Below are 13,265 nucleotides of genomic sequence, written 5' to 3'. Positions count from 1 at the left end.
TGCCATGCCAGTGCATGTTAAAGGTTGTCAGGCAGTCCAAATTACTCCAGCGGCCTGCACTACGGCACTTCCTTCTTTTCTTTCAGTCCCTCCTTTACCCCTTCCCTTACGGCACGGTTCAGGTGTCCAGCGATATAGGTGAGACACATATTGCGCAGTTTCCTTTCTCAAAAATCGATTTTCAGTTCCATTTTCCTTTATTTACAGTGTTTTGTCAATACTAATTTTATTCTCGCATATATTTTGTACCAATTTTAATCTTACTATTTTTCTGCTCGACTAGAGTGTTTTTAAAAACAAACATTCATGTATTTCAGACACTGATACTGTAAAAGTAAAATTTCGAGTAAGAAATCACGCTGCTTCTTCCTAGACACGTTCTATTTTATGTACGAGGTATTTATGTGGAGTACAGTATGATCATGTGTATTCTAGTCAAATGCTAATGCTTGTCAAATATAAGTTTGCTTTTAGTAATAAGGGAATATACCCAAAATTTTGCAGGGAATAGTGAAGGGGACAGTATGCTTTCGTAGTAACTATCTCGACTTGGTTGTACAAGTCAACCGTTTCAGTGAACGTAACTCCAAGGTATTGAACATGTTGAGTGGTTTGTAGTACAAAATACATAAGTTACAGGCGCTGGGTGACTAATTTTTATTCTTAAACTGCACATAACATTTTTGAGTATTGCGATATATCTGCCACCGGTTCCACCAGATGGATACTTTTTCTATGTAGCCCTGAAAAGTAGCAAGCATAAAGTCGCAAGTATAAAGAAAAAGATGCCAACATAAAGAAAAGTAGCAAGCATAAAGTAGCCAGCATAAAGAAAAGTAGCAAGCATAAAGTCGCCAGCAGTCGTCAGCATAATGTCTACCGTTGAATTTAGGATCAGCTACAAAATCATTATATAAACAATGAATAAAAGTGACTCAAGTTCAAAGCTTTGACGCACTCGCTATAGCGTGTGAACTGAATCTGATGTCACCCCGTTCAGAGCAACTTGCTCAATGCACCGATGTAAATAATCCTTCAACCAGGCAAGAATATATTTAGGAATGCCTATGAATGATAATTTTAAGCAAGACAGATTGTTTGAGACGACTGTATATACTTTCCGAATATCTAAAAAAAGTGCATCTATTTGCTCACCATGTTCCAAACTCGATGCAGTGTCATGCGCGAATTGTGTTTGTTGCGTTAGGCTCGAGAAACGGTACGGACAACCATGCTGAGCGGAGGAAAACATCTTATCTGTGCAGGAGCTGCACAGTATCAAGAAAAACTAATCGGAAAATCAAGAAACAAACATTAATTTTTAAGCTAGCACAGCACCGAAACAAAAGCTATCCAGAAAACAATAACAGGCTCAACGAAAATAATCGGCTTAGCAACATTACCGTATTTATTCGCATAATAGGCGCACCCCCATTTTCGTCGCGAGAAATCAGATTTTTTTATTTCCGCGCATAATAGGCGCACCCCGAACTTGGCACTCTGATCCTGCATTTACACGATTGTAAGCAGACGCCTCGCCTCCCCTCCCTCCAATCTTTATTTTAACAAAGTTTTTCTGAACTTACTACTAGTCCTCACTAGTGCTGCTGCCGTCACAGATGCTGCGGACCCACAGCACGTACAACGACATCGCGTGGAACAGCCGCACACAGGTTTCAGGGATGCTCACTTTATACGTCTGTTTGGAAAGCTTCATCTCCAGCCGGAAACGTTCCCGACTTAGGCCCACGAAAACCTCGGCGCTTGAAGTCGCGTACGAAAATTTAGGCACGCCGCAGTCGCAACTATCACACTTCTCGGCCTCGTCAAATTTCCGACCTGCCGCACGCTTGCCGTGTTCGAGAGCAAACTCCCAGCCGTGTAGCTATTAAGGTGCTTGCCCGTCGTGCTAAACCAGCAAAGCGCTACCACAGATCCCGGCACTTTGGCAGCCACACACACAAAAAAAAACGGAGGTGTTGATGCTGATGGCGATATGGATAGCGAAAGCTCGCGGCGGAGGAAAACGTTGATGATGATGATGATGAGCTTGGCTTCGGGCACCCTCCGTGGGCGGCGCCTGGAAGCTCCTGTGCGCTTGTGTGGCCTCTACGATTAAGCGCCCGTTGCGCATAGCCGGAGTTGATCGCGGAGGCCACGGCGCGTTCATTTCGAAGGCTATTCCCGCGTGGGTCGTGGAATGTTTCGGTGCGGCCCATGCACGGATTTTTTTTAATATTTCCTTCGGGAAAACAGGGTGCGTCCCTTACACGGATGCGTTTATGCGGTATGTTCAATTTTGCGAGTCAAAAAATTTTCGGAAATTTTACCCCGCGTAATAGGCGCACCCTGAACTTTGAGCCGGATTTTCTGGAAAAAAATGCGCCTATTAGGCGAGTACATACGGTATATTCTGATGCTGTTTTCAAACCCGACGAGCCTGACGCAGAAAGCTGAGCGCAGTGAGGAAGAGCGAGCACATGATATTGTGGCCGTGTCCGTCTGGTTCTGAACCTGAGCACGTTTCCTTTTGTATGCTATATTAATTTCCCTTGTTATTTTTTGGTAATTTATGGCGTACCATACAGTACCTTATTAAAGAGTATGCTCCGCAACATGTCACTCGAGCCACCACGCAGACGAGCCTTCCCGTTCCCTTTATTCAGCATAATTGCTGTAAGTTTCGTTTTGCGTCACTTGGGTTTGCTTTTTGATCCGCTCCTACTGCGCTGGAATCTCAGTTTCTATAGGAACTATCTAGGCCGCTGAGCTCGAACAATCTGAGGAATCAAGGCTTCTTATTACTTTTTGCGCACAGTAAATATAATTTGCACGGCCAACTCTCAATGAAATGCTTGAAGATGGGGGAAAGAAATTATTGAAGGTTTTTTTACATCCATGCTCTTTTTCAATAAATTTATCGAGGAATATGCAAAAAGTTTGAACAAAATATTTCGACCTAAAATTACGGGTTTGTAACTCTCATCAATTTATCCACTGCATCTTGGGAAATTTTAATCTAATATTTGTGGGCACCAAATCGCTTGCATTTTGCATAAAAGAAAATCACAGAGCCTGCCCTGGCCAGGTCTTCATATTAACGAAGAAAACAATTCACACATTTCCTTAACTGCTCTCTGCACAGCTATTCAGGCTGCATATTTCTCAAAGTATGGTGCACTCCCATTCCTTCTTTTTTTTGCCACTTTCTACGTCGCGTGCCACCTTTTCAAGCAAATCCTGCATGGCCTTAAACTTCTGGTCGTTTTGAGTCTCTTGATCGGACACACGTTCTTCCATCTTCTCATAGAGTAAATTCTGTCGCCTGAACTGAGCGTCCATAGTGCATTGAATATCGTTGAACCTCTTGTCGTTCTGTTCTCGGAGCATGTCTAGTTGTGACTGGAAGCCACACCGTAGCTCAGATATTAGCCTCGTTGTGTTCTTTTCCATGCGCTCCCTTGCTTCGATGTTCATCGCAGACATCTCCCGCAGGATGCAGTCCATTTCGGAACGCTTATAGTGCGTAGACACGCCACTGGAAAGACAATGACACATTTCTATTAGAGAAAGATTCTAGCATAAAACGAAAATAGTTCATATTATGAGCTATATTTGGCTCTTGCATCATGTTATTGAAGTATAACCGAAACCGCTTGTGTGAGGAGGTAGTGTACGTAGGATTAGCGTTCCGAAGTTGCCTATAGGCCTTAAGATGCCCATTTCGACCACCCGCGGATCTTTACAAGCATAGAAAGCTACACGGATAAAAAATTGTGGTACAATCCCGCTATTCGAAACACTTTCATCAGTGAATGATAGCAAACTGTACTGACCTCACATTTACGAGCTGACATAAACGAAATTTCTAGATATCAAGCTGAGATATGCTGTTGCGGCTCTGATTAGAGAGCAGCGCTTCTTTTTTCATGCTGCAGTAGCACTCTCCGCCTTTCTGAAATACGGATGTTCTTCCGCCCTTTTCTCTAAAGCACCCAGCGTGACTGGAAGATGGAAAAGAAAAAAAATCACACACTGTACGAATTCCAATATTCTGTTGCAGCCAACACGAAAATAGCGCAAGGTTATAACCTTCAGGTATATATCATTTTGTTTACATTTAGCTCCTTTAGATAGCAAGTATTTTAAGGGTAACCGCCAGAGCTAATATATATCACCATTATCATCAACCATAACTAGGCAAACGGCAGGGCAAAGGCCTCTCTAATGTCTCTCCAAATGACGCTCTTTTTTCACCTGTGGCCACCGTATCCCCGCAAACTTCTGAATCTGATCGGCCCGCCTAACTTTGGTTGGTTTATGGGGTTTAACGTCCCAAAGCGACTCCAGCTATGAGAGACGCCGTAGTGAAGTTCTCCGGAAATTTCGACCACCTGGGGTTCTTTAACGTACACTGACATAGCACAGTACACGGGCCTCTGGAAATTCGCCGCCATCGAAATTCAACCGCTGTGGCCGGGCCCGCCTAACTTTCTACCGCCCCCTGCTATGGTTGCCTTCTCTTGGAACCCACTCCGCTACCTCTCAGGACAACTGGTTATCTTGCCTTCGCGTTGCAGGCCCTTCCAAAACCAGTTTCTTACACTTGATTTTGACAAGGTTGTTATGAACTCATGTTTGTTCCCTCACGCACTCTGCCCGACTAAGGTATCTTAACGCTAAACTTATGATTTTCCTCTCCACACTTTACTGCGTTGTCCTCACCTCAATCTAAACCCTTTTCATTAGCCTTTAGCTTTTGCCCATGGGTGAGTACCGGTAAAAGAAAGATGTATACTTTTCTCTTGAGGGATTATGGTAAACTGTCACTCACGATCTGAAAGAACCTGGCATATGCGCGACACCCCATTCTTATTCTTCTAGTTGTTTGCATCGCATGATCCGGATCAGTGGCGAAAAGTAGATGTTCCACCTCTCCGTAGGGGCCCGGGCAACTTGGGTAGGAGTCTTCGGAACGAAAACTGCCTAGAAACAGCCGAGCACGATTTCATCATCATCATCATCATCAGCCTGACTACACCCAATGCAGGGCAAAGGCCTCTCCCATGTCTCTTCAATTAACCCTGTCCTTTGTCAGTTGCCGCCACTGTATCCCCGCAAACTTCTTAATCTCATCCGCCCACCTAACTTTCTGCCGTCCCCTGCTACATTTGCTTTCTCTTGGAATCCACTCCGTTACCCTTAAGGACCAGCGGTTATCTTGCCTTCGCATTACATGCCCTGCCCAAGCCCATTTCTTCCTCTTGATTTCAACTAAGATGTCATTAACCCGCGTTTGTTCCCTCACCCATTCCGCCCTCTTCCGATCTCTTAACGTTACACCTATCATTTTCCTTTCCATAGCTCGCTGCGTTGTTCTTAACTTAAGCTGAACCCTTTTGGTTAGCCTCCACGCTTTTGCCCCATAGGTGAGTACCGGTAGGATACGGCTGTTGTATACTTTTCTCTTCAGGGATATTGATAAGCTACCATTCATGATTTGAGAGAACATGCCATATGCGCTCCACCTCATTCTTGTTCTTCTAGTTATTTCCCTCTCATGATCCGGATCTGCGGTCACTACCTGCCCTAAGTAGATATATTCTCTTACTACTTCCAGCACCTCGCTACCAATTGCGAACTGCTGTTCCCTTGCTAGGCTGTTGAACATAACTTTGGTTTTCTGCATGTAAATCTTAGCCCCACCGTTCTGCTCTTGTTGTCTAACTGATTGATCATGCTTTGCAGTTCTTGTCCTGAGTGGCTTAGCAAGGCAATGTCATCAGCGAATCGCAAATGACTAAGGGATTCTCCATTAACTCTTATCTCCAACTGTTCACATTCCAGTCCCCGGAATACCTCCTGTAAGCAGGCAGTGAAGAGCATTGGCGAGATCGTGTCTCCCTGCCTGACACCTTTCCGTATTGGAATTTTATTGCTGACTTTATGGAGAACTATAGTAGCTGTGCAATTGTTATAAATATCTTCCAATATTTTCACATAACACTCCTCTACACCCTGATTCCGCAATGCCTGCATGACAGCTGAGGTTTCCACTGAGTCAAATGCTTTCTCGTAATCAATGAAGGCTATATATAGGGGTTGGTTATATTCTGCGCATTTCTCTATCACCTGATTGATAGAGTGAATGTGGTCTATTGTTGAGTATCCTTTACGAAAGCCTGCCTGATCATTCGGTAGACTAAAGCCCAAGGTTGTCCTGACTCTATTAGCGATTACCTTAGTAAATACCTTGTAGGCAACAGACAATAAGCTGATTGGTCTGTAATTCTTCAAGTCCTTGACGTTTCCTTTCTTATGAATTAAGATAATGTTAGCGTTCTTCCAAGCTTCTGGTACTCTCGAGGTCACAAGGCATTGCGTATACAGGGTGGCTAGTTTTTGTAGCACAATCTCTACTCCATCCTTCAACAAATCTGCTGTTACGTGATCCTCACCAGCTGCTTTCCCTCTTTGCATTGCTCCTAAGGCTTTCTTTACTTCCTCCTTCGGTACTGGCAGGATGTCCCTTTGCTGTGCTCGACTGCCCCCCTCAGTAATTTGATGATTACATTCGCTACTGTATAGATTTGTGTAGAACTCTTCGGCTAAGTCAACTATCTTATGCATATTGCTGATCACATTGCCCTGTTTGTCTTTTAGCGCATACATCTGGTTTTAACCTATGCCCAGTTTTCTCCTCACTGATTTTAGGCTACCTCCGTTCCTTAGAGCATGCTCGATTTTCTCCATGTAAACTTTCTTATGTCGGCTACCTTGCGCTTATTTATTCACTTCGATAGCACTGCTAGCTCTATCCTGTCTGTGGAGTTAGACGTCCTCATGCTTTGGCGTTTCTTAATCAGATCTTTAGTCTCCTGAGATAGCTTGCTGGTATCCTGACGAACCATCCTACCACCTACTTCTGCGGCGCACTCTGTAACGATAGCTGCAAGATTATCATTCATTGTTTCAACACTACGGTCGTCTTCTTCTGTTAAAGCGGAAAATCTGTTTTGCAGCGACATTCTGAATTCCTCTACCTTCCCTCTTAATGCTAACTCGTTAATAGCCTTTCGCTTCACCAGTTTCCTCCGTTTCCTCTTCAAATCTAAGCTAACACGAGACCTTACCATTCTGTGGTCGCTACAACGGACCTTACCGAGGACCTCCATATACTCTACGATGCCAGGGGTGTGCACACAGTATGAAGTCTATTTGATTTTTAGTCTCAACATTGGGGCTCTTCCATGTCCACTTCCTGTTTGCTCGTTTGCGGAAGAAGGTATTCATAATCCGTAAATTATTTCTATCTGCGAACTCTACTAATAACTCTCCCCTGCTGTTCCTAGAACCTTTGCCATAGTCACCTACCGCCTTGTCTCCAGCCTGCTTTTTACCTGCCTTTGCATTAAAGTCTCCAATCAGTACAGTGTACTGTGATTGTACTTTGGTCATTGCCGATTCTACATCCTCATAGCACGATTTATGAGTGTGTTAAGTTTCATTGATTTCAAAGTGTGAGTCTGCTGAGCTTGAGCTGTGCTTGGTCACGTCGCTTTCATAGAAAGCATGGGCGAGCATCGTGGCACAAAAGGTACAGACACATTCACATGTTCCGTGACCTTCTCTATGGCGATACTGACCTCGTTCAAAGGTGCGCGTCATCCCTCTTAAGAGAATGGTATTAACGTTGTCGCACAAGCAGATTAATGGTTTTGGTGCCTAAAAAACTGCCCTTAACTTCTGTGGGCGACAGCCCTTTTCGGCCTTTTTACTACTTCATTTACAGCATTGATAACATAGCCCCAGAAAAGAGCGGCATTATTTGAGCTTCCTACTGGGGAATTTATGAATGCCTAATAACTTGCAACCTCTAGAAGGTGAGGAGGATTACCACCTTCATCGCTGAAGAACATGGTGGCCTCCCAGTCCGAATGTGCCGACTATGCAGCTGAAAAGCAGGCTACGTGGCATGGAAAATGTTTTCCCACAGTGTGCACGTGGAAATACCATTCAGCGCTCTTCACCAACCCCGTCATTGACTTTCTTTTTTTGCTAAATAGTTTAAAGAACTATTCTTCCGCTGAAGCGACAGGAATATTACGTAATGCAGTTGTGAACATATTTTGTATTCCTGTTTGAAAACTGCCGTCTGTTTATGTTCGCTTCGTAAACCTGAAGCTGTGTGCAGAATACAAGAATGCGCATATATCCTTTTAACGAGTATGAAAAGGCTGATAAGGTAAAATGAAACATAGGAATGGGAAAAATGCGGACTTATAGTCTTAATACACGTTGAGGTCACGCTGAGACAAATTCAGCACCTGAAATCAAGGAGATTCTCTTACCACTGTCAAGGATGGCGGCAGGTTCAAGACTTAGGCCGGCAGCACGGTGGCTTAGCGGTGGCTATTTCATAATGATAGATTTTCGTAAAACAACAAGTACGAGAAGAACGCTTAATTAAGTAATACCTGGCATTATTAGAAAAATATATGAACTACACAAAATTTAACTCTCACGGCTGAAAAACAGAATACATCGGAAATGCGTTTGTGCAAGGAAAGTGGCAAAATACAGTGACGCTGCTAAATTGTGCACCAATTTTTATTGCCGATTGTTCTCCTGTCTGTTGTTGTGGGCAGAACAGCAAATCGAAAATTGAAAACACCATAATCTACATCGATTCACTTAGTGTACTCATGGAACTACATTTCAGAGATACAGTCTAAACTTTAGTAGGAAGCATAATATGCGCCACAGGTAAAGTCACAACACAAGGACATATGATAAAGGTCAGCTGCCTGTCAAGCCATGTCGGAATAGATCGAAATGAAAGTCAAAAAAGGGAGTGGAACGTGGAAGCCATTGCCTTTAGCCTGTCTGTTTGGCCATTAATTGATGCCTTTGAAGCGCGTCGCTCACTCTTGACAGCTCTTTGCCTTTCAGGAATATTGCAGCCAATACGATTTTGATTTAGGGCGTCGTCAGTGAGGTAACTTTCGCCTTGCCTGCTTCAGCTCAATCTCACTGTCTTGAGCCTGTCTTCCCTGCTGGCTTCCCGTCACCACCCTTTGACAACATATTTCAGGATTTGGAGAAACAGCAAGATTCGCGCCTTTCAGTTTTTGAGTAACATCCAAATGAGGCAATAAAAGTACCAAACACTACTGATGGTAATGTATCTAAACATATCAGGCAAGGGTTTCCACTTTAACTGATCTTTAGGCGAACAATTCAGGCGCCGCAGAATAAGAAGAACGCGTATCATGAGCTGCGACTCTTAACTAAGGAAGTCTACACTATAAATGTTTTTTTCAGTGCATCGCACAATGAATTTTCTAAGGCTTATTCCTTTAGTTGTTTCCTTGCCATGGTCGGTAATGCGAATGGTTTTATAAATCGTGTACAAGCGACCAGAGACGAAGGCATAAACGCGCAGTATTTGAAATCTTTCTAAAGATCATAGCAAGGGAAGATCAAGGGATTGTGGATGAAATTCGTTTTAAGCTCGGCAAGAAATTCAAGTCAGAGCTGATGGTACCGCCTTGCTTCTCGGCAAGTGATCTGTTCACCTTGTAGTCACGCGTAGTCGAAATACTACAGTTACTGTATGCAAATTAGCGCCAGACACAAGCGTGTTGTAGCTGGAAGGTACTCCGGTTTCAACTTTTTAGCCTTCACCTACCTATCATGCATTAAAACATTTACAGAGGGGTTTCATCATTACTGAAATATTTGTGAAGGCATACAGCCGCTATGCTGACAGTTGTGCTGTAATCGGCAGCCCTTAAACTCGCGCAAACTTGTTGCTGGTGTTTATTATCGATATCATCAGACCAATGTACAATAAATTTTTTTACAACCATTGGCATGCATTACATCGTACCTGCAGAAAAACCACAGCATCCCAGATAAGAACACGCTCAACTGCCTCCAGGTAGTGGCACTGCCTTTCTTGTGAGCAAGGTAGTCGCGTATGTACTATCATGGAATGCACATACCGCCCCTGTTAAATGTTAATTGATATATCGAAAAATTCTCTTTCAAATTTTCTTCACCTGCTTTCCAGCCCTGCAGGCGTAGATTTCAATCAATTAGCCTTCTGTTGTTTAAAAGAACACACGATCGACAAAATTCCGTAGACAGGTCTATAAACGAGTATGAAAGTTCAATGTGCGGCATCCAGTTTCCAGGATTACTGAAGTTATGTATGAGGGCCTCTTTTCCAGAGGCTATTCTATGCTTGAGACTGCTGCAAAATAGGTCTGAAAGTGTGGTTTTAGGGTCTTGTGGTAAGGATTGGAAATTCTAAAATGTGCAGTTCTGTCCTTACCGTGTGCGTTCTTGATAGCCTGTCACCTCAGTCCGGCTTCTTTGCACTAGAGAAAAGAAATAAATAAAATATTCCAATTTCAAGGGCAGAACAGGTGTAAGGGAACGTGTACAGTAAAAGCGAATGTTGGGAACAATTAACAATATATACTAGCGCTTTTTTGGGGAAAATATTTTCTCCGGTGTGTATCAACTATAAGCTCATTCGTTAAAGCCGAACAACTCTTATTGCGTTATGAGCAATCTCCATTGTTTTAAAACCTTTTTAGCATTTTGTTCAAACGTTCGCACCATGCTTAGAAATTTGCGCTCTTCTCCATACACGAAAATTTTAACATCCCTGCAAATTGTGGCGATGCAAAACCTTACGTGCTCTCAAAAACAAAAGGAATATTATGCATTGCAACTTAAACATTATCATGCTATTCTTGTTTTTATTTCATAATGTTCGTTCAGAATGCAGGCATCAAGTGAGTCCATTAACAAAAAGGAACAAAAAATACTTCGTATTCTACGTCGGCCAAAGTTTTGTTTCAGTTAACTAACCAGGGAAGGCTGAAACGCTTTTTTGGGCGGCTTTGAATACTCATCTATCTCACAGTCAATATTTTTAATCGCATAGAGGCGCTTTCAGTGATTTTTACGCGAAAGCATTATACTGTCGCGGCCACTTATAACGAACACGATGGTGACACTGATTGGATTCGCTGTATCCGAAGTTCGTAGTAAATGGACTTCGCATTTTGCAGCTAAGTATGCAAATTCAAGCAAGGCCGGCCTTTGTTCTTTAAAATATGCGTTGTGCACATGCACTGAATTTAAGCGACGCTTTCCAAGCTCTCCAGCAAGATCCTGCGCTCCTGGCTGGGACCGTTGCTGCCGGCGAGCTACTTTATGGACGCGATGTTTCAAATCGCGGTCAGGACTTTCACAGCAGCTGCTGGTAGGTCGGCGTCCTTTTCTCCGGCTGTCGACAAGCTTTTATATATGAGCGGCAAAGTTAACACAGTGCGCTCAGAACGTGTTACTGTCTGCGCAGTGCTGCAGCGACTAAGGTTGCCATTAAACCGATTAGGCAGGCAACGGTCGCCATGTGACCGGCTCGGCCACCAATGTTTAAGTGGTTGCTACAACAAGCTTTCAAATGTCGCTGCCGTTGGTTCATTATGGGTGCGTGCAGCAGTTTTTTTTTTTGAACGCTGCCCCTATCCTGCGGCCACTACGCTCCTGCTTCCACTTTAGATGCTTTGCTTAGCGCGTATACATGAATGCACCGACTGACCTTGTCTACTTTCGGCGGGCGCCCGTACGGCGGTTAACTACAGTCATAATTATGCCTATTGCCTTTTTTTGGGGTTTCTTCTAAAAGAAATGGGGATCACGGATCTGAGAGGCGCTTTCTGGAGTGCGCTTTGAAGAAGGCGGGGGCGACTTTTTGTCGGCTCCTCTTTCGGTCTAACAGAACTGTGTGTCCACGGTTCATCGTTATATATATGAGATGAAGTGCTATTGCCCTCCTCAAAATTTTGACCTTAGGGCAGCCGTCGCTCGCAATAAGAGAATGTTCGATATAACTCCGGCCTTTGTAAGTGGGCTCGACTATGTGGGCTCGACTATGGGCTCGACGATGTACAGCCGGCCAAATCTTTAGCTGGCGTGCGCGACGGCCGCTTTTCTGCGCTCCTGGGCTTTGTCACGAAGCAAATTTGGAGAAAGCTAAATCTTAAGCAGCGGTTTAGTGAGTCTCTGCTTAGATTTAAAATCTTAGCAAGTTTCCGCCGTCATAAGCTGCGGGAGCGCGGAAAACGCGGCCGTCACGCACGCCAGCTAAAGATTTGGCCGGCTGTACCAACAGTAGCAAAGCCGCCGTCTGTCGCCGTCCATGCATAAAAATCCTCAGTGGCGTCATCATGCTTTCGCAACACGTCAGCAGTGGACTATAATATAGGGACGTCTACAGCAAAAAAACAAAAAAAAACAATTGAAATCTCTTCCAAAGGCGCGTGGAATTCAAGCTAGGACCTTCAAATTGCGAGGCCAGCACACAACACTTACGCCATAAGGCCGCGTTACTTCTTGGCGAATCAAAGCGAACCTCTTGTTACGCGTTTCTTAGCGACACACTAATAGTGAGTAGCCGTGTCATTAGAAAGGAAAAAAATCTTTAATGAACCTTGCAACATAGTTCATGATGAGCCAATGCTTTCGCTTTCAAAGCACGTGAACAGTCTTAAGTTCCCTCCGTAATTTCGTGTTTCCCAGCGTAACCAGGTTCTTTAGTTCTCTGTCGGTGAACGTGGCAGGAATACGCGGTAGTTATTTCCACTAATCCCGTACCGTGTCGGCTGTGCTGGAATCATAACTTACCATATTCCGTAATGAACTCTTTAATGAGCTGCGCTGCTTCATCGCCAACCATGCTGGAAAGCCATTCTTCATTTATGTCATCTATATCTCCTTTTTTAGTGAAGATATTTTGTTTAATGAAGGCAGCAAGCTTCTCAATTTTTTCTTCTGTAGCGTCTGGTAGCAACATGTGAAGTTGGTGAGTTAGGTAGGCAACAAGGCTCGACGAATCGCCCCATGCTGGACGGCTTGCAGTAGCTGCAACAGTATGAGAAAATTAAAGGGCATTGTATTCCTTATTATTGTGCGCACGAAAAGAAAGCTTTGCAAAGTCATTTTTATTGCGAAAGCAATACTGCTCGAGGTTTCCTCTCTTGGCCGTCGTCCCGGAGAATCCACCATTGACGTTTAGCGTGACCTATGCGTGACGTCATACCGGTTGTGGAAAAGCGGGGCCCCAACTCGGCTCGTCGCGATCGCCCCAGCGAATCCTCCATGTCGCAGCTGCGCGCCGCTGCCGCGAGGGGCGTCGCTGTACGTGATGTCATGCCAGCTGTGTAAAAGCGGCCCCCCCAACTCGG

General features: G+C 44.2%; 1 protein-coding gene across 1 annotated transcript; it reads right to left on the bottom strand.

The window, feature by feature from the left end:
* Positions 1-3,165: 3,165 nt before the first annotated feature.
* LOC149337041 (uncharacterized) lies at positions 3,166-12,916 on the bottom strand. Its single transcript, XM_089554805.1, has 3 exons — positions 12,706-12,916; positions 10,340-10,385; positions 3,166-3,538 (listed from the first exon to the last, which is right to left on the bottom strand). Exons 1-3 carry the CDS (start codon positions 12,872-12,874, stop codon positions 3,166-3,168), a joined length of 588 nt encoding a protein of 195 aa, XP_089410931.1. The 5' UTR covers positions 12,875-12,916.
* Between the last annotated feature and the right edge of the window lie 349 nt (positions 12,917-13,265).

Source organism: Amblyomma mixtum, chromosome 7, assembly GCF_055824585.1.
Source record: "Amblyomma mixtum isolate Tamu chromosome 7, ASM5582458v1, whole genome shotgun sequence".
Taxonomy (NCBI): domain Eukaryota; kingdom Metazoa; phylum Arthropoda; class Arachnida; order Ixodida; family Ixodidae; genus Amblyomma; species Amblyomma mixtum.
Note: the sequence above shows the minus strand (reverse complement) of the source record. Positions and strands in the feature narration are given on the sequence as shown.

What these genes read in the sequence shown, in the direction of transcription:
- LOC149337041 (XM_089554805.1), bottom strand. Translation starts at nt 12,874, where the DNA reads ATGTTGCTACCAGACGCTACAGAAGAAAAAATTGAGAAGCTTGCTGCC. An exon ending in AGAGTTCATTACGGAATATG is followed by an intron (nt 10,386 to 12,705) that starts GTAAGTTATGAT and finishes TCTTTTCTCTAG; the next exon opens with TGCAAAGAAGCCGGACTGAG. An exon ending in GGCTATCAAGAACGCACACG is followed by an intron (nt 3,539 to 10,339) that starts GTAAGGACAGAA and finishes TTGTCTTTCCAG; the next exon opens with TGGCGTGTCTACGCACTATA.